The sequence below is a fragment of the Thrips palmi genome, unplaced genomic scaffold (genome assembly GCF_012932325.1).
Source record: "Thrips palmi isolate BJ-2018 unplaced genomic scaffold, TpBJ-2018v1 HiC_scaffold_4, whole genome shotgun sequence".
Lineage (NCBI taxonomy): Eukaryota > Metazoa > Arthropoda > Insecta > Thysanoptera > Thripidae > Thrips > Thrips palmi.
In genome coordinates, this window is record NW_023144631.1 from 8085951 (window position 1) to 8109271 (window position 23321).

The following is a 23321-nucleotide window of genomic DNA, read 5'->3' on the forward strand; positions in this document are numbered from 1 at the left end:
CGCGGCGCGCTTTCTCGCTAAACGGCTAGGCCGCGCTGGGCCGCCACGTGACGCGCGGCATGCAGTCTGATTCCGAGAGTCGTTTCCGTCCCTCTGTCTCTCTCGCACTCACGGTGCGTCCCGTGTAAGGCGCGAGAGAGGCAGGGCGACGAGAACGACTCTCAGTCTAGCTGGCGACGCCGCGCGGGCGACGGCGGTGACGCCCTCACCTCACGAGCGTGACGGCATGGATGGAGGGCGGCGTGACGGCAGTTACGCGCGGCGGAAGCAGAAGCAGCGAAGCAGCGGCACGGCGCCGCGGCGGCAAAAAGAAAGGGCGCGGCTGCGCGGCAAAGGCCGAAGCAAAAGCCGAGCGCCAAACCCAGATCGGGTGCACCAGATTCGTCACTTCCATGACAAAGCCGGCGGCGACCCGGCCTTCCGGACAGGCGGGGCGGGGCGTTGCACAAGCCGCGCAGAGATAATCGGGAACAAACACGCGCCCCGCCACGCCGCCACGCAGTTTGCGGTTGCACGCGCACGCCGGGGAGAGGTGGGGTCGCCGTGCCGACAAGACGACCGCCCTCTATTTATATCGCGCGGTGGTCGCGGCCCAGAGTGACAAGGCGCAACAGTGTTCCGCGCGCCCGCCGTCTGTGTGTGTGTGGTGTGTGTCCGCCACACCTGCAGCCCGCAGCCGCAGCCCGGCCGGTGCTGGCTGTGCTTGTTCCGCCCTCCGCTGGGGGCTGCATGTGTGAGTGCCCCCCCTTCCAAATCCTCGCCAGTGAAAGTACACGCGACCGCGACGACGCACATGACGTCGCCGGGCCTGGCCGGGCCTGGTCGGGCCGCCTCAATAAAAGGCCCGGCGGCAGGCCAAATTAGGTGAGTCGGTCGGCCAGTCAATCGCCGTCTCGCTTTGCCTCGCAGCGCAGAGCCAGAGATAAGGACCACCGGGCGGGCGAGGCGGGCGAGGCGGGCGAGGCGGGCCCGAGGCCGCGGCGACGCGCGACGCGATGGGCACTATCGGAATCCGGGCCGCGGCCCCCTGCCTGCCTTGCCTGCCTCAGCAGCGCCTCGATAGACGTGTGTGTGCTGTGTACTCGGCTTGCTGAACCCCCCCCCCTCTCTTTCTCCCGAACATCTCTCCAGCAGGGCGCGGCGCGGCTGCGGCACGACCAGTTTCTGCAACGGGTTGTTGTTTGGCACACCGGACGGTTTCCTGCCAAGTTAGGTATCGGGTATGCCGTGCCCTCCTGGCCCCCCCCGCCCCGCCCCGCCCCGCCTGCCCGAGTGTTTACTCAGCCCCCACCAGAGCAACGCCCACCCTTGACCTTGCACGGAGCTGACTGCAGCCGCTGCAGCGCAGCATGTGCCAGCGTCGTCTGCTGCACACACACACGTACACACACACTCACATACACACGCGGGCGCGCGAAACGAACAATGCTCCTACGCCCTGCACCCAGGCACGCGCCCCTTTTTACCGACTGCAAGAAAATAAACACGCCGTGAGCGGCACAGGCAAGAAGCGAGGTGCGCGAGGACCGCTGTGTTGCTGTTTACGACGTTTTCAGCGTCGCGGTGGAGGGGGGGGAGGGGCGGGGGTCGCCGTCGCGGAACGCCACGACGCCGTGCTGCGCCATGACGCAGTGACCTTCCATTCCTCCGCCACAGCCTTTAACATCCATACTCGCCGATACCCCGCCCCGCCCCGCAGGACACCGAGGCCGGTCCCCGCCCGTGGCGTGGCTCGGCGTGGCGCGAGCGAGCCGTTCGCCAAAAAACGCCCTCGCCGAGCGAGCGGCGCCCAATCATTTTCCTAGTCGAGTATGGAGATGGGGCGGACTTTCCCTCGACAGTGTTCTGCCCTGCCCTGCCCACCCTGCCGAGCCGCTGCTGCTGGCCGGCCCAATAATCCCCGACCGGCCGAGCCAAGTCCCCGGCCAGCCGGCCAGCCAACGGCCAGCGCGAGACTTTCTTCTTCTCCGTGGGACTGCAGACTGCTGCAGACTGCCAGGCCAATCACTTTGCGAACCGAGTGGCCGAGTGGCCCTGCTGCCGATCAGAATCTCATCGAGAAGGAGGCGGAGGCGCGGCGACCCGTCTAGCCGGCCCAGTGCTCCCGCTTGACGCTCCCCGTCTCGACGACGCCGGGCCGGGCTGCGCGCCGTGCGGGTAGGCAGTCCCGCCGGGCATGGCTCCAAGAGGGTGGCCTAGCCGGCTTCCCGAAGCAACTTGAACTTGAGAGGCTAGACCGGGCTAGACCACATATGATCGTAAGCAGACGGAAGTGCGACTCCAAGCTCGCCCGGCCCGGCCCACACTGGCCCGCACTGCCCGCACTCCACGCGAGCGCTCCAATGGGACTCCATTACACACTCACACTGTACAGTGTACAGGCCCGCCAGGCCGCCAGCTCCGAGAGGGTCATCGCGAGCAGCACGCGCGCACGCGCCCGGCAGCAGCGGCCGTGGCGGCGCGGCTGGCTGCGCTGGGTGGGGCAGTGGAGTCGACTTGAGGTCAGCGCAGTGCAGCGCACCAGGATTTCCACTGCCCCTCCCCGCCACTTGCCCGGCTCCAGGGCCCACAGGCCCACCAGGGCCCACACGACAAGAGAAATGGGCACCCCGCCCCGCCCCGCCCCGCCACGAGTCAATGGACATCGGCGGCCCCAGCCACGAGTGCGTATGCAAACGTGTGGGCGTGAGCCGCAGCAACAAGGCCCCAGCCTGCAGCGCGTGCATGCAGCCTGGGCCCGGTGCAGCCCGGTGCAGCCTCCAGGGCGGCGGTGGCGCGCCCTGGTGGGGGTGAGGTAAGGCACAGCACGGCAAGGCACGGCGTCAGCAGGGCCTTAGTAACGGGCAGGGCACTGGACGAGACTGCACGGCACGGCACGGCCTACTCTCCGGAACCTGTTTACCGTCTTATCGGAACCTGACTGACCGGGCGCGGGGTGGAGGAGGGGCGTGGCGGGGGTTCTCGCACGGGGCCAGGCCGCGGGAGTCAAACGGAACGCGAGAGGGGGAGGGGGAATGCAACGCAATGCAACCCGCGCAAAGTACAGTGCAGCGTCAGTATGTGTGTGTGTGTACGGATGCAAGTGTGTGCGTGTGTGTGTGTGAGCGCGCGCGAACCAAGCGGAAAACGGGCACAGCGCCCAAGACGCAGTCGGTGAAACGGCGACGCGACTTGGCGGCGTCGTGGGCACGTCGCGCTGCCTGGAGCCTGGAGCACCGCGCTGGAGCCTCCGTGCCGTTTGCGGCTCGAGAGAGGCAGAGAGACTTTCTGCGGAGTAAAGCAGACCGCCCAGCCCATCAACCTAAAGGGAGAGGCGACCCGGTCCCTCCCCTCGGAAATGAAATGCATAGCATGGCGGATGCGAAAAGGTCCTGCAGGGAAAGGCAGAGACAGAGAGACCGAGTCCACGCGCCGCGGTTGCAGTTGCAGTGGCGAGGGAACCCGCGCCATCCGGGTGTGGCCGTGCGGTGCAGCCGGCGGGGCGCGGCCACCGCCCCCTCGAGGGCCTCCGCGTGCAGCGGCAGTGCACCAGCCACGCCCAGAGGGAGGGCGGACAAGGGGCACCCTGTTGGCGCCGCGTTACAGTGCAGCGCACTGCAGCGGCCTGCAGCGCGCGCGCCGCCAGCCGGGCCAGCCGCCACTACACTAGACAGCGGGGAGCGGCCGCGGGGCCGGGCCTGCTTATCGGCGAGTGTCAAAGCCATTCCATCGAGTAGCGTCATCTGGGGCGTGGCGGGACGGTCTGCTCTCAGAAAATTTTCTTTAGCCACGATGCTGTACTTGCAACATGTTTCAAATAAATTCACTTATTTCAAGCAAAATTTCTTGGTTCAGGAAACGTCTTTTAGGGTGTGGCATGATGTAGCACCGACTGGCGCGCACGCGTACGTGAGGTGCCGCCGGTGCGGCGGGCTGGGCGGGCTCGTCGTCGGGCCGCACGTAATCCGCTGATATCGATTCCGCGGGTAGGTTGCACAGCCACACACACACACACACCGGCAGCGTGGCAGCGCCTCGCCTTCGAGAGGCCCATCCGGTACACAGTGTACACACAGCAGTGCACACGCCTCCCGCCACTCATTAGCATGGCGCTGCGGCTGCCTCCCCTGCCTCCGCGGCACCTCCACGACGGTCACGTGATCCACCAGGATCCGCCATGACCAGCCGAGCGCGGCCGAGTGTGCCCGACGACCCGAGACCCGGGCAGCCTCCCTGGGCCTCGCCCCGGGCCCGGCACGGCGTCCATGTTTCGTTGTTCGCCTCTTGCGCAGGGCGTTCCAGCTCGTTCCAGCCCCAGCTGCGTGCTGTATGCTCGCCGTCGCCCGCCTTGCAGCTGCCCCGGCTGCCGGGACGGCCTGGACGGCCTGGACGACGGACGTGTGGCGGGCTAGTCAAATCATCAAGCCGCGAGCCACGAGGGGGCGGCCTAGAGCCAAGCCAAGCCACGGCCAAGCCGGCCGCGCCCGTGCCGACGTGACGCGGTGGCGACAGCTGGAAAGCGGAAGTTCCAATTGTGCCATATTCTGTTGCCCTGCCAGCCTGCCAGCCCGGCTGGCCGCCTGGCGGCCCAACGCGCTCTCATTAGCTGGCATTAGGGTAGCCAGGCAGGCAGGCCCAGCTGGCATCGCTCGGTGCATGCGCCGCCCACGCTTCGGCGAGCCTCGACGGCGCGGAGCCCTAAACGCCGCTTCCTGTGGCCGGCGGCTGGACGGCGGCCGCTCCAAGGCCTCCAAGGCCTCGTCCGCGGTGTGCGCGCTGGGGTTGCCTTCGACCAGGGGCGCGAGCCGACAGGTGCGAGTCCCTTTAGTGGCCCCCGCCCCCTTTCCACCCGCCTGACGCTATTTACGGCGTTTCGCTAATCTTAGCCGCGGTGCGCCCCGCCAAACGCCAGCCCGCCAAACGCCAGCCCGCCGTCAGCCGCCGTCTGCAGGCCTGGCGCAGGGCGCACCGCGCTCTCACCCCCGTCTGTGTACACACCCCGACGTCCCCGCCACGGGCTGACCCTGAGACTGGTTAGCAAGCGGACGCGGCCTGCCAGGGCGGCCAGGGCTTCGCTCCGCGGCTCCGCGTGGGCAGCGGGCAGGACGACGGCCGGGCCTCCATGGCCGGGCCTCCATGGCCGGGCCTCCATGGTCGGGCCGTCCCGGCCGTCCAGAGAAAGTCGAGGCGAGAAAGGCCGGGCGACGGCGAGGTGACAGCGCCCAGTGCCCAGCCAGCGCCCACGGGGAGGTCTTCAAGTGGAGGCCCTCCTCCAGGCCAATAAAACACTCGGCCGCGCCTCCATTCACAATCGGCCCGGCGCGCCCTTGGACCGCGCCCTCGGACCGACACACGCCAAGAAGTCACCACCCAGGGCGTCCGGGCCGCGGCCACCCAGGAGACCTCGCGGACCCACGGCGACACGCGGTTCGCCGAGCAGGCCGACGGACAACGACAAACGCGCACCACGACGACGGCGTGGCGCAACCGCGGCGTGGCGGCGAGCGGCGTGGCGGCGAGCGGCGGTGCGGTGGTCAGCGGCGCGGGACAGCGCGGCGGCACACCTGACCAACAAGTGGAGGAAGTGTGCTTCCCACACTCCCCCTCCCCCTTCCGGCCGGCCCGGCCCCGGCACGAAATAAAAGGAAGGATACCGACCGGCCGCCGACCGGGCGCGGGCCGCGCCTGTCCTAAACGAACTCCGCGACGACGACTCGCCGCCCTCGCCGCACCGCGCCGCACTCCGTGACCACCGCGTTCCAGTGCGTGCGCGGCCCAGCCGGGCCCGGCGGACAGTGCAGGCCCACGCCGCCGGCCCTTCCGGCCCGACGCAATGCAGTGCGATGCTACTGACAAGGACGCCCCCGGGCAGCCCCTCTGCCGCCCCCTGCCGCCCCCGGCCGGTCGAGGCGGCCGCGCGTGACGCATCTGCCCCGACGACCCCGAACAGACTGCGCGGCCGGCACTCCGTCTCTCTCGCACTCATGGACAGAGAACGATGTTGAGAATCGGTCCGCACCCGCACTCCGCGCGCTGTGTCGCCCATCTCAGTCTCAATTTTCAGAGTGCAATGCCGCTTCTCACAGAGGGAGTCGGAGACGTCGGAGACGGCCCGGTCGGGGCGTCGGCCGGTTCGCGTCGCGGCGCGTCGCGTCGCCGTCTCGGGGTCCCCCTGGTCCCGGTCCCCCCGGTCCCTCCCTCTTTCTCTTTCTCTCTCGCTCCACGCTCGTTTGGACGGCGCGATGGCGGCGGAGTAGGGTCCTAACGTAAGCCTGCCCAGAGCGCGGAGCGCGGTGCAGCGGCGGCTGCGGCAGACGCACTAGAGAGCAGTTGGCAACGCTGCGGCGCGGCGGGGCGGCGGGGCGGCGGGCCGCGGGGCGGCCAAGCGGCAGTACAGGGCCAAGGCAAGGGCCCAGCGAGAGAGAGGAGAGGAGGGACAGCCAGTCGGACGACGGCCTGCTGTTTCTCGGACTGCGCCAAGCTCGGCGAGCTCGCCAAGCTGCTGCAACCCCTTCAGCCTGCAGCGTGCACTGGGGATGGCTGTGCCGATAAGCCCGGGCCCAAGCCCCCATCAGCCTCGCATCAGCCTCGCTCGGCCGCTGGGGCGGGCGCTATGGGGCGGGCGCTATTGTCCACCAGTCCAGCCAGCAGCGCCACCCCGCGGCCCGCCCCTTATCAGACGGACAGTGACAGCCGGCCACAACCGGCGCCTCTCTCTCCCTCGGACGAGGACCACGACGACGAGCGGGGCGAGGGACGACGATAGGGGTGCTCGCGGCGACACCGGGGTGACGCGCGCGCAGAAAGGCCGAAGGCCTCCTTTCCCACAGTGCAGGCGACGAGACGCTCCTCCTCGTCGTCCTCCTCCTTGTTGACGCGGAACGGGCCGGAGCCCGGTCCAGCCGCCCCCAGGCTGCCCTCGAGGACGCCAAGCCGAGGCGAGGCGAGACGATTGCGCGTCCACAACCCTCCCATTCACTCGGCACGCCTCGCCAGGCCACGCCCCGCGCCGTCTTTACAAACTTGTCACAGTGTGGCTTTAGCCGCTGCTTCCGCCGTCGAACAATAAAAAAGGAGGAAAGGGAAAAAAGTTGCTCCGAAGTCTCCCAAAGCCCGATTCGGTGCCCTGCTCTACTCGGTCCCGCCCCGCCCCACCTTACTCCACGCCACACCGCCTTCGGGGACCTCGAAATGAACCGCCTGGGCGACTCGATGCAGGCCGCCGTGCACAACGGTGATCACGGCGCCGCAGTGCGTACCTTTGCCCTATACAAGCTGAGAACAGAACGCCGCAGCTGCCGCAGCCCTCTCGTGCCGTCGGGCTGGGCTGGGCTGGGCTGGCGAGGCGGGGCCCCACACGGCGCCAGCACCGCCATGCACCGCGGACCCTGCGGCCGGAGCCCTGCCGCCCGACTGCCACATGGTGCGCGGGAAGGTGTTAATTATGGCCGTGTCGACGACGCGAGCACGCAGGGGCTGTTATCGCAAACGCACTGAGATGAGCACTTATTGCTGCTCTCCGGCCCTGGGGCGGGACGGGGCGGGCCGGGGCACCAGAACACCGGGAGAGCGACAGCCGTTTCCGGCCAAAGAACGACGCGCTGGCAGGAGGAGGACAAGATAAGGGTAATCAAAGACGATACTCATCAGCAGCTCCCGGTGTCGGCGCGTCCGTCGGCCGGGATTGGGATCCACGACGAACGAACGGCACAGGGACCGCGCCCCGCCGCGCCGCGCCCCGTTACGGCCCATTCTAGAGCGGCCGCGGCGCAGCGCCCCGCTCGGCCCCGCTGCAGCGGCTGCAGCCACGACGCTGCAAAACGGGCGCCGCGCCGCAGGGATCTGAACCCACGCCGACGCGCTGAGGCGCTGACGCGCAGCGCGCGTGGGATGCAGATCCAGTGCAGATACACACACACAGACGCCACCAGCACAATGGCGCATGCGGTACGTGCTACGCAGCGCTACGCCGCGCTACGTTGTCTAGCACGCGGCCGAGCCGAGCCCAGACGATCCACTTCTCATTTAGCCGAGCGTGCGAAAGCGGCGGGTATGCAGAGCCAGGGTACGTGGAAAGCCGGACGGCGTGCACGTCCGCGACGTCCGCGACGGCGATGACAGCAAGTCACGCTGAGGCGAGGGTGGGGGGAGCGAGTGGGCGCTCGTCCACGGCGTCGCGCCGCAACGGGCACCAAGACCGAGCAGGAGGGCAAGCAGGACGGCAAGCAGGACGCGGCCCGCCCGCGTGCAGCAGCCGAGGAGTAAGCGGTTTGTCGCTCTGTCTCCCTCGCACCCTCATGGAAAGCCCCACGAGTGCGACAGAGACAGAGTGGCTCGGCAGCGCTACGCCCGCTGCGCCCCGGGCCGTCACGAGTCACGACAGCCTGGCGGCATGCTGGCGGCATGCTGGCGGCGGGCCCTCCGACTCTCCGACGCGACGCCCTGACGGCCGGGCCTGCCTTGCCGGCCACTCCACGAGGGCGTCCGGCAACCGGCAAAACCTACGCCGCACCGCGTAGTGCCCCGCAGGCCGCACCGCGTGGAGAATTGGCCGTCACGCGTGCAGGAGTGTTTTGGCACGGCCACCTCCAGACGACGGCAAAACGAGCGGGTCTCCCTCCACACTCCGGCGGGACGGTCATGGCCTCCACCGCCACGGCCAGGCCACGGCCCTCTACCGCCGCCGTCATGCCCCTCGCCTTTCCCGCACACCTCGGATTGATGCCGTTAGGAACGTGTCCAACGTGTCCGCCGGGTTCGTGTCATGCGGTCCGGCCAGACAAACACGCCCCGCCCCGCCCCGCCCCGCACAGCGACGCCGCTAGTATCCGCAGCGTCACGCCCGTCACGCCTCGCAGCTTCTCATTTTCCTTTTTTATCATTTCGCCGATTAATTTCACGACGCGTCGACGCGCGCGCGTCCCGCGTCCGTCGCGGCAAAGCCCGCGCCACGCCTATGCGGTGCGCGGCCGAGGGGGCCGAGGGGCGGAGGGAGGGGCCGTTCGGCCGTTCCCGCGGGAGCCCGTGTCCGTGCTCATAGCCTCCAGGGCCTAACCACCGAGCGAGACGCGGCGGGGCGGGGCGGGATGAGCCGCTAGGGGCCGCTAGACCGGCCGGGGCGTGCCGCCAGCCCGCCAGGGCGTGCCACGCCGTCTCATTGTTTGAGCTTCACACAGATTAGCCGACAGCACGACCGGGCTGCTAGAGTCCGGGCCACTGGAGTACAACTGTACCCCGCACCGCCTCGCCCAAAGCCTCGCCCCCGTACTGGAGCCCTAGCGGCGCCTCTGTGGCTTCCGGGCCCTCCAGCAAGATCCAGCAGAGGGAAGTCCACGCTTTGGCGCGACTCCAGCGACGCGCCGCAACGCGCCGCAACGCGCGTCGACAAAGGGCGGCCTCGAGGGCGCCGTCGAGCCGCTGCCGGCCACGCCCCCTTTGCGTGCGTCCGAGCGGTCCGAGCCTTCGGCGCGCACACTGCGAATCGGCCGGCCGACACGCCGACACGCCCGTCATTGTCTAGTCAGAGACTTATCGGGCCGATTTGCTCCAAATTAAACTTGTTCGGGTCACCCTGGAACAAACAGAGCGACACCCGGCCGAAAAACTCACTCGGGAACATATGGTTCGTAGACCCGGTGCGGCACGAAATAGGCCGCTTGCCCCCCCCCCCCCTTTTTGCCCCGACCAATCCCCCGCGGAGAGGCTGGGGTGCGGAGCGGACGCAGCAGCGTAGCGAGCGCAGGGGCTTTTCAGCCCAAGTTCGTTCAAAGTTCAAGCTTGAACATTGCCGCAAGGAAGCGCCGCAGGCCGCAGCAGTGGACGCGAGTCTACTGACCCCGCCCGGGCCGAGGCCGAGGGCCCCGTGGGCCCCGTGGGCCCCGTGGTGGGCTGGGCTAGGCTGGGCCCATGCCCGTCTAGAGCCCCGCGGCCGCGCGGCCCCGTGTCGGGCCCATGCTGTGCGCTGTGCCCAGCTTCGCCTGCTGCCTGCCTCATCAGATCCGGTTTGCGACCCCGCCCCGCCCCGCCCCGCCCCGCCCTCCGCCTCTTTCTCCTCGCCACGCAGTGGACCGCTAAGACGTATCCTGACCCTAGGCGGGGCCGTGGCGGCGTGGCGGGGCCGTGGCGGGCACAGGCACGCAACGCGGGGAAGGGGACGGGGGCAAAGCCTTTCAAAGCGTTTCATTAGCACGGCGCGGTGCCTCGGAGACGCGACGCGACGCGCACAGCGAGCTCAGAGAGGCCCCTATTCCATCACCGCCATCAAGGCCACAAACACAGCTCGCACCACCCTGCAGACCGATCTCGAAAACCTCAATCGTCGCTCTGTCAGTAGGTGCGAGAGAGCCAGAGAGGCGAAACGACCCCTTCGGAGTCATGCGACAGTGGCACCCAGGGGGCTGCAGCCCTGCAGTGCACGCGGATGACAGCCGTGACGCAAGCCGTACCCTTCCCCGCCGCGGCCACGCCAGGGGCACGCCGTCGTAGGGCCAAGCCGACGGCCTTCGGGGCCTTCGGCAAGGGCAAGGCCGGAAATAGCACGCGGCGCGGCGCGGCGCGGCACGGCGTGGAAGAGGGCCAAACGGCCAAACCCGCTCGCTCGCACCGAGCCCTGACTTGCCCCGAGTGCCCTGCATACACCGCCCGTGCAGCCCGGCCCCGCCCCGCCCCGCCCGGCTGATGGAAAGTGGAAATCAGGTCGAACGTCGCGAGTCGTCGCGGTGCGGTACGGCGGCCAGGTCAAGCGTCAGGCCTCACCTGGCTGGCGAACGGACGGACAGACAGACAGACAGACAGCGGCTGGCCTCAGTGACTCCAGCACCAGGCGCCGGCGCGGTGGGCCGCCAGGGCGGGGGCGTAGGGGGCGTGCCGTGCCACCCCACCTGCCCCGCCCCGCCCCGCCCAGCATTCGGACGAGGGTGCACAATCGCCTGACAAATCGGACGCTTCCGCCAACCCCCTGCCTGCCTGCCTGGCAAGTTCACCGTTCACCGCCTTCTCCAACAACGGCGGGGCGACTTGTTGCCGATCGACTGATTTGTCACGCGATACCGCAGAAGCAGGCGAGCGGCAAGCAATGGAGCAGATGCGCTTTGCCCCGAGCAGTGTAGTGCCACGGCCAGACCCTGCCCCAGGCACCCCAGGCCCCAGGTGTGCGGAGCGCGAGGCGCGAAGCGAGCGGAAGGGCGCGGGGGGCGGGACCGCGACGACAGCGAAGACCAGGCGCTGCAGCCTCCCTTCTCCTCCCCAGGATGACTCGAGATGGACACAACGAGACAATTTCCATCACGGACGCCACTGGGTCGGCGGAGATAAGAAGGCCGACCTTTTATCGGACTCGATGAAAGAGTGCATTCATAGACGTCGGTAGCCAGTCAGGGGGCGGTCAGGCGGTCTGGGCGTCCGAGGGGGGCGGGTGGGGGTGGGGCACATTGCAACTACAACAGAACGGCACACTGCACGTTCACGCTGCCTCATTCTAAGAAGCAAGATCGTACACGCACCCACACAACAAGGTTCAAACAAATTTGCAGCTCCCTCCCTCCCTCCCCCTCTCCGTCCGCCCATCCCTTTTGCTCTTGGAGGTGATCCGGCAGACGGTACTAGTCACACTCATCAGAGCACATTTCAGATGCTATAACAGAGAATAGGGGAGTCCAAAATAAGACGAAAATTTGAAATTCCTAACAAAAATTCGTTGGGAACATTAATGGTGAGTTTATAAAATTCTCCTACAAACTTTGGAAGTTAGATTAATTTTAACAAAACCATCAGCACGATATACCTTGAACTTAAGAAAATAACCAGCATCACACAAAATTGCAACAAAAAAAGTCCCTTTCAAGTGACAGTTGCACTGATAATAACAAAAACATAACCTCATCAACGAAAATTGACATATTGCCCATTCGGGCGATAAACAAATCGTGCCATAAATATGAGCAACAGAATCAGAAAGAACCCCCTCAGTGACCATAATACACCCAAATTCAAAGGTATGTTCATATAAAAATCGGTTACGCCATTCATTTGAGACACAGATCATTGCACCAAAGTTGTCACCTAACCCAACTTCACCCGCCCTCCCTCTCGCTACAAGCGCTCGCGGCGCTCCTGCACTTTTCAAACGCCCAAAAATTGTGAACCCAGTACTCACCTCCTCCAATTGGCAGACGGTGGTGCGACATTGCGGCATACGAGATACAAATGTCGAGGTGGTCGGAGAATTGTAATCCTCACGGGTCTCCTCCACAAACTCATTCACACTTATCAAGCCTGGCATTGCGACGGCTTTTCAAACACAAAATAAGAGACACAGACGTTGAACGCACAGGGACTACATCTGAACAGATCCACACAGCACTGCACACGATCCAAGGGGCACACGGAGGACGAAATCACGACGACGCAGCGAGCAAAACAGTCGCCATTTCAAGTTTATCTCCGATACTTGACGTAGCGAGAGGTACAGAGGCGTAGCGGACAACGGTCGCTGCAAACAGCACTCGGTCGGGAGCGGAGGCCACTGATGCCAACTCGAAGCGAAGACTCCAAGCTCCAAGCTTGGCCGAGCTCCTCCCAGTTTATCTCCGGCCGCCAGATGGCGCATCGGTCGCTCTGTTGCTCCAAGAGCTTGGCCGCGCCGCCGCCAGGTCGCAGCACTGTCCAGCGCGTGCCTTTTGTTGTTGCCGGTTGCCTCCCTCACTCCCCCACCCCACCCCACGGTTGCGCGGTTGTGCTTCCCTGGACAAACAAAACAAAACAAACAGGCGTCTCCGTCTGCTGTGGCCGGCATCGGCACCTTGCACTTCCTTGTCAATTCCCATCGGTTTCCTTGCTCTGGGGCGCCTCATTCACCTCATTGACGCCTGTTCCTTGATCCAAGTGCCGCGCTACCACGCAAATTGCCATTTGTTCCATTTGGTCTCAGGGTCCAGGGAAAATTATCTGCGAATAGATTGTTTGACAGTTGTTTGACAGCTGCGACAGCAACTATGGCACTACACGAACGTGACCTTTTCACTAATCTTTGCAATGCGAATAAAATACCAGTTGACCAGAACGTTTTAAGAGCTTTATCTAACAACAGGTAACTCACCTGAAAAAATTTCATGTACCTGAAATAAATTTTAGACCGAAACGTCACTCTTGTTTGCAGCTTGGCATCTCTTGATTTGTCTGGCTTCAGCTTGACGAAAGAAACATGTGAAATATTATCAAAAGTCCTTTTAAATTCCACATCTTTTCTAAATCTCATCTTTACTGATTGTTTACTGCCCCCTCGAGGACTTTCATACATTCTCAAAAGCTTGTCTCATGTATCCTGCCTTACATCAGTGGACTTAAAGGGAAACAACATATCAGGCAATAGTATAAGCAAATTGGGTCAGATGGTTTCAAGTAACTCATCAATTAAAAAGTAAGTGTTGGTCAGCTACTTCTTCTCTCATAACTAAAATTTTTACATGATCTATGTCAAATCTATAATTCATTTGGTCTTGTAATTGCACTGCAAACAGATAGTGATTTATTTATTCTTATTATTTTCCTCCAATAGACTTAATCTTGAATGGAACAGCCTGGGTCTCTTTCCTGACTCTTTTAAGGACTTTTGCTTAGGACTTGCAAAGAACACTTGTCTAGAAATTCTTGATCTACAAAACAATCGTCTTAACCCAGAGTGTGCATCAATGTTGAGCAATGCCCTCACTTCCAATACTGCTCTAAAATCTCTTGGTATATGATATTGAAATATTCATTTTTTAATATTTAGTTTTACTGGCTCTCTGAAGGCAAACAAACAAACAAAAATGTGTTTTTTTGGCAGATATTCGTTGGAATGAAATAGGGTGGCAGGGTGGACAGTACATTTATGAAGCAATGCAAAATAATAATTCATTAGACAATGTTCAGCTCCAAGGCAATTGTATAACTGGAGATATTCTCCAAGCTATAGGTGAGAAATCATTCAAAGTTTTTATTCAATCATATGACAGTTTTCAACCCATCAAAAAGCGTCACAAAAATCACTTTTGTAAAATCCTCTTTTTGGTTTCCAGAGCAATGTGCCACCCACAACCTTTCCCGCCACAAAGTTATGCAAGAGTGCTCTGTTCGAAATAATCTCCTTGCAAAGCATGTAAGACGAATTGAAGCTAAGCGCTCCCTTGAGATTGAGAGTCTTGCTAAACAGAATGAGGAGATAATCAAGTAAGGAAAAAATGACTTATACTGGTTCTAATATCAGAAGAAACTAAAATTTCTTTGCACTTTTTAGAGAAACAGAAATAAGGCTCAGCAGTGTTGAAGATGTTCTTAATGAAAAGAATGCAGCATTGGCAAATGCACAAGTACAAATAAAATCCCTGCAAACCGAATTAAGGAAACTGGAAAACACAAATGAAGAACTTCAAAGCCTTGTCGGCGATGAGGAAGAGAAAAGGAAATGTCAAGCAGAGAAGCATCAAGCAGAATTGGAAAAGCTTAAAAAAGTAGTTTTTTTGCATTATTATTAGGATTGTACTCAATTTTTTACATAGCTAAGATTTATTTAAAACCTTTTCAATGTTTTTAGAAACACAGTGAGGATTTTGATCTTATGTCAGAGCAGCTTCTGTCCATGGAGAACGATTTATCTGTTGAAAAGTCGAAAGTGTCTGAATTGAGTAAGAAACTGATGGTTACAGAAGATGAAGTTCGTAGGCTGCAAGAAAATCTAAACGGCCTGTTGGAAATAGAGCGGAAGAGACATAGAGGTTCTTCTTTCACTGAGTCATTTTAATATCTATAATAAACATATTGTTAATTTATTTTTATTTACCTCTGTTTTCTGCAGAAAACATGGAATCAACTATTAGAGACAGTGAGGGAAAACTTGAGAGGGCTCAGAAAGATTTTGATGAGAAAATGAGAACTTACAAATCAGATGCCCATCACAACCATCAACGTTTGACAGAGCGCATAACATCACTTGAGGCTAATATTTTTGATCTTGAAAGAAAATTGTCGGAGCAGTCTTCTCATGCTGCACATATGTCCCAGGAATTAGCACGATCAGCAGAGATAACTGCTCTAGCAGTTCAAGAGGCTAGAGAGAAAGAAGTAAGTTAACTCAGACATCCTATTTTAAAAGTGTTTTTCAAAAACTATTTCTTAGTTCTACAAGTCAATTTCAGATGGCTAGAATTAAAGTAGTTGAAGAAAACTTTGAAGCTGCCCGAGATGGAAGGCTAAGAGCAGAGAAACAATTGGAAACAGTCCAGCATAACTTGAGCCAAGTACAGGAACAGAATAGTAGCTTAATTGCAGAGCTGGGAGAACCTCAAAGGAAATTAACATTGCTGCATGAGGTATGTTAGCTCTTGGTTTTATTATACTGGTCTATTCCATTTATCTCCAGCAAAACTTTTAATTCTACAGGAGCTTAGTCGAGAACGAGAGATTGTGTCTCGATTAAGAGTGGAGAAAAATGAAGAGGTAGCTCGAGCTGACAGTCGCAAAGCTGATGTTGATCGTTTACAGCTTGAACTTACCAACCTTAACAGACAAATGGCAGACATACGGAGTCACAATGCAGCTAATGAAGAAAAGTGGAAAGAGGAGAGAACTAAACTACAAGTAGATCTCCTTCATAAAGAAAAGGAGATTCAGAGAATGAGGTAACAAATTTTTGATTTATTCGTTAGTTTATTGTACTTTTGAGAGAATGTAGTGATATTACAATTTTTGAGTTTCTGTTGCAGGACTGAAGAAATAGAGAGAGCAGGAGCTTTGTACTCGGCTTTCACTAAGTATCTTGGAAATGTACACCCCTCCACAACATCCTTTTGAAAAACTAGAGTGCTAGTTTATTTTCTAGTTTGAGTGGTTTGCTTTGTGCACTGTGTGGCGTGGCTCACCAAACCTGATTGCAATTAGTGTAACTGAGTTCAAACTAGTTTGAGGTCTCTTTCAATAAAATATAAAAAAAACTTGACTCACCAAATAATTTTTTTACTTTGCACTTTATTAATAAATTTACAGACTGTTTTATATAACAATTTACATTATAATTCATATCAAATTTATACAAAAGGAACTAGAAAAGCTCTTAATAAGAATACTGTATTAAGAGAGTTCATATTTTTTTTAAGATTGTACAAGAATACATCTTCATCCAAGGTCAAGTAATTTCAGGCATATGGATGATAGAGAAAAAATAGAATAAATTAACAAGTCTTTCAATGCATTTGAACAATTGATACAACAAACTTCATTCATTATTATAAATAGTTGAAATATGGCAAGGATGAGCTGTGCTTAGATAAGATGGATCTTTGGTAATCCAATCTTTTCCACCACAGTCACTGGGAAACCTTTATTTAATCATCATGTGAAAACCTCCAATCCCAATAAATATAAGAAGCAATATTGCTTCCACTCAAATGAAAATATGACAAATAAAAACGTGACTAGTTCAATTTTTCTAATGCTTAAAAAATTAATTTAAAGAACCGTCTGGTCAGGTGACATTGTTTCAACACCTAACTTTTTTTTACAGTGATTACAGTGAAAGTCTTTGAGCTTTAACAAGAATTAAGTTAAAATGGCAATATCTAACGCAGTCTCAATCATTGGAAATGAGGAGGTATTAAAGAAATAATTCACGTTGATTCTCAGTATCAGCATGATCCAAGATCAGATAAGAATAGAGGAGCCCTTTTGGGTGATCAGACTTGTAAGTCTTTCCTTCGAAGTTAGAAGGAATTGTGTGCAGCCTCCACATGAAAGCTGTATACACACATATTGCTAGCAGGTCTTGACAACATCACATCACATGGAAAGGAAAATGGCACAAAGTTGATACAAGGAAATTAAACTTAAAAACTTTGAAAGAAATGGCCCTTTGAGACAAGACAAATAGCCAATTTAAAAAAAAAAAAAAAACTTGAGGTCACAATTAAGACTTTGAAATACATTTAGGGCTGTACAAGCACTTTTAGTTGTTCTTCAGATAATGCAACACCTCCCAACTTCTTATTTTGAAAAGAGAAGGAAAGATCAGTGAGTCACACAGTTAAGTCTTAATTTAAATCACAACTGAACAATTAAGAAACAGAATTAACAAACAAGTGCACTCCCTCCTTACATGAGGTCTTCACATGGCATGATTCCAATAAAATGCATTAAATGGAGACTAATGTCCCTTCTTAAACTATTAAGATAGAAGACATTTATACTTATTTACAAAAAATATTTTGATACAAATTAATATACAATTTAATGCATTTCATTGCACATGACTGAAAACAATAGGCTTTATCAAAAGAGATGGATTCTCAGAAATAAGGCCTCTTGGGTCTGTGAGAAACAGAATTTCATTCCTACAATTCAATCACAATATCTACTTTATACAACTTCATTCGTCTCTTTGAAAAAATACATTTCTTTAAAGAGAGAGATGTATTGTCAGTTAGTGTCTACAGGACACATTTTAAGACAGTCTCACATTTATCAAGGTACAAGGGAAGTAACAGGAACTGAAGAAAGTTCTGGTGACAGAACTCTTCTTTCATGTTATTCAACTGGTTTCACTTGAGCCATGATCTTGCCCTCCCAAAGGGGAACAATATCATTATCGTCAGTTATCTCCTCTTGGATTACCTTCATGTCCAACTCCTCACACTCTGTTTTGAAAAAGTACCTGAAAATAGCCAAGGGGGGAAAATTAGACAAGACAAACAGAAACACTTTTCAGAATTATTTTACACAGGCCAAACATTCTTTACAAACATTCAGGTGCAACAATACCAACCTGAAATTTCCCTTTTTAGGTAGGTACTCCTTAAATTGTTTTAGAGTAACCGGCCTGCTAGGGATCTTGGTTCTATACGGGAACTGCTCTTCGCAGAAAGTGAAGACAACGGTGGTGCTCTCCTGGGCCTCGACAGCAGGTCGAGCCGGCCGTGCGGGCCTCCTCAGCGTCGAGGGGTTGGAGTGTGAAGGTTCAGCCTTGCCGCCCACGCTATACCTGGAGGCAAAAGTTGAACATGAGCGACGCGATCATCGTCCGGTCGGTCCTACACTGGCAAATGCCAGATGAGGGAATAGACATGGCGCTTTGCCATTTGCCCGTTGCCTTACCGCGGTCGCTGGCGGTGTCCGTCGTCCATCAGGCGCCGTCTAGCCTCCTCCAGCTGCGTGGCTGTGTGGGGCTGCGGCAGGGGCGGCATGGAGGGGTCCGCCACGAAGGGCTGCGCGGGGCCCACGCCGCCGCACCCGCTCAGGGGCATGGGCACGGGCATGGCCATGGGCATGGCCATGGGCATGGCGCGCTCCAGCGAGTCGGAGCGAGAGGCGCTGTGGTGCGCGCCACCCGTCGTGGACCCAGCGCCCGTCGAGCCCGACTTGCGGCTGTGCCGCGAGGCGATGGGCGAGGTGGCGCTGGCACCCTGGCCCTGGCCGTGGCCCTGGCCGTGGCCCTGGCCGCGCTCGCCACGGTGGCCGCGGTGCTTGGAGGAGGTTTCGCTGCGGGCGTGCCACGAGCCCTCCCCCGACACCACACTCTTCTCCCGCTCGCTCTCCAGCAGCCAGGAGAGGACCTTGCTGTCCTTGAGCTGTGTCGGCACGCCCGGCACGCCCGGCACGCCAGCCTGCGCGGCCGGCTGCGTGTCCGACACGACCGAGACTCCACTGTCGCCCTGGTCGGCGAGGGCCTTCCTGTTGCTGGACGAGCGGCGGTACGTGCCTTGGCGGTCCTGCCGGTCCTGCCGGTCCCGGTACCGCGGCATGGCCGCAGGGTCGCGCTCGCGCTCTCGGTCCGCGTCGCGGTACGCCTCCTGCTTGAGGGTCTCCACGTAGTCCGGCACCGATTTGCTCTTCGGCACGTGGTGCTTGTGCTCCGAGATGGGGCCCTCCATGTAATCGTGGACGTTGCCAGAGTCCGAAGAAAAAGTAGAGAACACGTCCTGCCAGAGCAGAGGGAAAGAGCTCGTTAGCAAAGGGTTTTTGTAGAAGGTAGCCACAAGTCATGCCGACAGACTACGGCAACTTGGGGAAGTCCCTGCGCCCTGCACTGCTACTCACCTTTTCCTTTCGGACATGACGGCAACTGTAGCTGGCCCTGGTCTGATAGGGGTGGGGCACAGCCACAGGTGCTTTAGGGGGAGGAAGAAGGGTAGAAGCTGCTGTTGGAACTCGTCTTCTGGAGTCTGGGCTTTTGGGCCTCGGTGAGCTAAAGCCAGGGGATCTCGATGGCGTCAGATCTGACCAAACTCTTGAAACATGTTGGTCTGTGAGAAAAAATGTTTTAGGATGAGCACTTAAATGAAGTTAAAAGGCTTAGTCCCTGATCCCACGACAATACACAGTATCAATACTGGACAAAGGAGAGAATCTTACCGAGGATTGCCTGGTCCTCATCATCATCCAGGGACAGCTTTTCCCTGAGGGCATCAGCCAGAGCACGAGAGGACACAGCATTCTCTGCCATTCCTGATTCCGAGCCAGCGACATCTTCTCGCTCGAAATCAACATCCAAAAGCTTGCGATCCAGTTTCTCCTGAGCTTCCTGATCTTTTTTGACACTTTCAAGCTTTTGAATTAGAATGGCCGCAAACATGTCAGGTGCCATTGTGTGAGTCTACAAAAAAACACAAAGAAACAATTTTTGTTAGAAGGGTTTCACAGAACATAATGATAACTGAGAGTTGCTACAAGGGTTGTAATAAGACTCGACATACTTGCTCCTTTTGAAGCATCTGAGTGCGAGGAATAACTGTGCGATGAGAAAGAAGGTCCCGATTCATGCTAGCACTTTCCCTCATCTGCCTATATTGTCTCATGTGTTGACGCTTTGATGTTCTTGACCTCCCGATGGAAGACATACCATCGCTGTAAATCAAACATGACAGATGAGAGTCAAATAAATTACAAAAATTACAATCTTAATGTTTGAATCATTTTGCAATTTTTAAAAAAAGCAAAAATAAAGGCAAACCACAAGGCAAATTAAAACTACACCAGCCAGCTAAAATATGATGACTTACATTGAGCTGTCTGTAAGCGACAGATTGTCAGACTCTGTGCGGGCATCAGAGCTGAGGGATTGTAGTTCGCTATCCTGGCGCGACACAGGATTATAAGAATTGTAAACAACATGGGGATTGTTGGGATGAAGTGAAAATGGGCTATGGTAGGGGCGCTGGAGGTACATCCTACCAAAATGAAGACAAAAAAACAAAATCAAAATACATACAAAACAAAAGAAAAGCATCAAACAAATAACATAAATAAAAGCAGTGAGATAAGCAATCAGGCCAAGTAAAGCTTATAAAAGACAAACAAAACTATTTTCTTTAAATGCAGTGCACAAATAATGGTCTCTACCTAATTCTAGAAGAGGCTTTACTTGTTAACTAGTAATGATAAATTTACACCAGCATTAAATAACCAGTCTAAATTAAAAATCCTTAACTAACAAGAGTTTGCCATGCAACTATGATACTACTTGTGAAGATTCTACATACCCAGCATAGGCTTCCGGCTTAGGTTTGAGGTCTGTTGCTCTTCTCCGCTCCGTAGCCAGGAGCATATCTTTTGTGAGCCGGAGAGGTGCCATGGAGGTAGACACAGAGGGTGGTAGTGAAGCGGACATAGATAACTCAGCATCTTCATGAAGTGTGGGCAGAGGACATCCACCAGCAAGTCCAGCTGGATCCCTGCTACTATTACTGCCACTGGATGATCCAGATTCGCCATTGTCACTGGAGCCATTCTGCCAGGGACAGAGAATGACCATTGTCAACTAATTCGATAAAAATTACAGTAAACAACAAGAGGACAAGTGGAAGTTATTTTACCTGCATGGATTGGACATGCTGAAGGTACAGATCAGACTTAAGAAAATTTGGGTAAGTTGTTTTGCTAATAAGTTGCTCCACAGCAGCCTGTACAGCGTCAAATACTCCAGGGTGTACAGGCTCTCTGCCTTCCTTTACCCTTCGGTTAACATCTTTTCGCAAATCATCTGGAATAGATAACTGAGATTTCTGCAAAAATTTTCTGTGGAAGAAGAATACCAAAATAATTAGAAAATGAGAGAAAACTTTGGAAATGCAAGGTGGAGAAAGTAAAACGCCCCAATACCTGTATATAACTTTGACAAGTTGAATAACTCGTTCCTGATCTGTTTGCTTCTTCAAGCCTTCACAAGCAAACCAAAAATCTAAAGTGTCTAATTGACCCTCTTGTTTGAGGAAAGTACGGAAAAGTTCCACACCATCTGAATCTTCTAACAAATAGTGCAGGTTTTGAGCCCATCGCATATAAGGCGGAGGTGAGGGCTGTTCATGGGGATACCGTCCTCGGGCATCCCCACCTCCACAGCTACCTTCGGGCTCGAAGCCCAAAGGAGCATTGTGGTCTGCCACTGTGGTAGTATAATGAGACCCAGCAGCTAAGCTGGATCGGCGTGGTGTCAGCACTGGTGATTCGTGCTTTTTCTGGAAATTCCATGGCGGCAAATATGGGTACCCTGGGGTGGGCGAAAGAGAGCCCACCACATCCGTTTCCTCTCCTAAAAAACAAAAAATTATGGATATTATTAGAGCAGCAGCTTTACAGCATTGTGTGTTGCAAAACCCATGGACATAAACATAGAAGCGAAAGGCCCCTGAATAAAGTTTAGACTTTCTTAGAAATTTAATTTTAACATACCAGGAACTGGTGGCCTCGGACAATTTTCATTGAAGATTAGATGCCTCTGGCTGAAACTCATTTTAGTTGATGGAATTTGGGGCTGACACTGTATGTCAGCCAATCGCCAGAATCACAATTGTGATCAGGCAATAACTTCATGATGGACACCAAACTGCACCTGCAACAAAAATAAATAAATTTTATAAAAAACATTTGAAACAAATATTTTAATTTTTATAAAATACTGAACGTATGCAGAGTTTTAATTGAAAAGCGAAAGACTATATGGGCTTTGATTCAATGAAGACAAAATACAACAGTCAAGGCCAGAAGAAACACAACAATGAAGAGATGGTGTCGGAGGGAACGCTTTAGATGAGTCACCACTATCGATTGAGCCCAGCCCTTCTGTCGGAACCAAGGGGAGGGAGAAGTGAATAGAAGCTGGTGAAGCAGGGACGCTGGCTTGACTCAGGAGAGATGCGGAAAAAAAGGAATGAGAGGGCTGGCTTCCCTCTCCCTAGGTTCGATCGATACCAAAACTACACACTGAGAACAAAGAAACGCAAGCATTTGCTGAGGGGACTTGATTAGAATGGCAAAGAACATTACAAACAAAGAATAAAAAGCCCATAGACCATATGAATCATAAAAGGAGGGGTGTGGAAAAAATTCAAAAAGGGCACGGCAGAGGGTAGGGGTCCACTCCCCTTTTATTATTTTCATATTTCCTCATAACTTTCATTCAAGCATATCAGGTTACCTCTGCTCCAGTCATATGGCCAAACAAAGGCATGAACAGCAAAAAATCATACGGGTAAAGACTCAAATGAAGGGTGATACAACACCAACCACGAGTTCAAACTCACTCCAGATTAAAAAGGTGACTTAAAATAAAAAGACTATTGAAATCAGATATACAATGAGATGAAATCAGTTGGAAATAATTGTTTGAGACTTAGGCCAGACAAAAGAGATCCTCAAGGTATATTCTATCTCCGCAACCTAAGGATTAAACGGCAAACAAAAATACAGCACTGCTGAGGTACAATAATAAAAACTCACAAAACAGCACCATTGCTCAAACCGTGCACACCAGCAGACTAAAATGTTTCAGAGACTGAGAACACCGAACAAAATCTTGCACAGCTTCCCCACAGCCGTTCTCCTGCCAACTGTATTGACCGGTGGAACTGAGACGAATGGCTGCCACGAAAAGAGGACCAAGCAAGCCTGCCGGCGTTGGCTCAAGGGGGGGGAGAAAATCTGACTCACCCACTCTGCGCACTGCGCAGCACACACAATGTCAGAGGCAACCTACCCTCGGCAAGCCCCCACTACCAAGGTTCTTCCCCTCTCATAATTCTACAGCCTGATGTGGTAGCCGCTGTCATAACAGCTCAGTGCACCAACAGGAGCGAGGCATTTGTTCCAGATACACTCCCCCACAAAATAAAAGGAAAAAAAGGTTGGGAGAACCAATAATTGCTTGGAAACAAAAAAAAATTTAATGGACAAAAAATATAATTCTAGTAGAAATCAACAGATATATTAACACTTCGATAAACTCTTTTTTTTTTTTTTTTAATCTACAGCATGTTGGACAGCAGTTTTTAATACTGAGGTGGAATCAGAAGAGGCCCTTCAGACACATCCATTCATCATGC

General features: G+C 55.4%; 3 protein-coding genes across 9 annotated transcripts in view; 1 reads left to right on the top strand and 2 right to left on the bottom strand.

The window, feature by feature from the left end:
• The window catches only part of LOC117650054 (arfGAP with SH3 domain, ANK repeat and PH domain-containing protein), a 27850-nt gene extending 15321 nt beyond the window's left edge, over positions 1-12529 (bottom strand). For 3 of the 4 annotated variants that reach the window (XM_034393325.1, XM_034393323.1, XM_034393326.1), the window contains exon 1: positions 12134-12529. In XM_034393325.1, coding sequence (XP_034249216.1) covers positions 12134-12259 — 126 coding nt within the window. In that variant the 5' untranslated portion in view covers positions 12260-12529. The remainder of the gene's footprint in view (positions 1-12133) is intronic. The other variant, XM_034393324.1, reaches the window with a different exon arrangement.
• Positions 12530-12698: 169 nt separating this feature from the next.
• On the top strand, positions 12699-16013 carry LOC117649375 (leucine-rich repeat-containing protein 45-like). The gene is made up of 11 exons (XM_034392069.1): positions 12699-13066; positions 13136-13396; positions 13535-13713; positions 13805-13933; positions 14037-14187; positions 14255-14468; positions 14552-14732; positions 14813-15078; positions 15153-15326; positions 15397-15635; positions 15720-16013. The coding sequence occupies exons 1-11, from the start codon at positions 12972-12974 to the stop codon at positions 15805-15807; spliced, it is 1977 nt and encodes a 658-aa protein (XP_034247960.1). The 5' UTR covers positions 12699-12971; the 3' UTR covers positions 15808-16013.
• LOC117649374 (axin) overlaps positions 15962-23321 on the bottom strand; it is a 39187-nt gene continuing 31827 nt past the window's right edge. For 3 of the 4 annotated variants that reach the window (XM_034392065.1, XM_034392067.1, XM_034392066.1), the window contains 11 exons: positions 21673-21832; positions 21103-21532; positions 20817-21018; positions 20484-20731; positions 20004-20171; positions 19698-19848; positions 19357-19597; positions 19042-19247; positions 18100-18923; positions 17771-17986; positions 17533-17659 (listed from right to left, as the gene is read on the bottom strand). In XM_034392065.1, the coding sequence (XP_034247956.1) occupies positions 17533-17659; positions 17771-17986; positions 18100-18923; positions 19042-19247; positions 19357-19597; positions 19698-19848; positions 20004-20171; positions 20484-20731; positions 20817-21018; positions 21103-21532; positions 21673-21733 (2874 nt within the window). In that variant the 5' untranslated portion in view covers positions 21734-21832. Of the gene's footprint in view, positions 17660-17770; positions 17987-18099; positions 18924-19041; positions 19248-19356; positions 19598-19697; positions 19849-20003; positions 20172-20483; positions 20732-20816; positions 21019-21102; positions 21533-21672; positions 21833-23321 lie in introns of all 4 variants that reach the window. The other variant, XM_034392068.1, reaches the window with a different exon arrangement.

Excerpts from the sequence above, each read along its gene's own strand:
- LOC117649375 (XM_034392069.1), top strand. The coding sequence starts at position 12,972 with ATGGCACTACACGAACGTGACCTTTTCACTAATCTTTGCAATGCGAAT. Across the intron at positions 13,397-13,534 it reads AGTAACTCATCAATTAAAAA|ACTTAATCTTGAATGGAACA; the intron begins GTAAGTGTTGGT and ends TTCCTCCAATAG. Across the intron at positions 15,079-15,152 it reads AAGAGGCTAGAGAGAAAGAA|ATGGCTAGAATTAAAGTAGT; the intron begins GTAAGTTAACTC and ends AGTCAATTTCAG.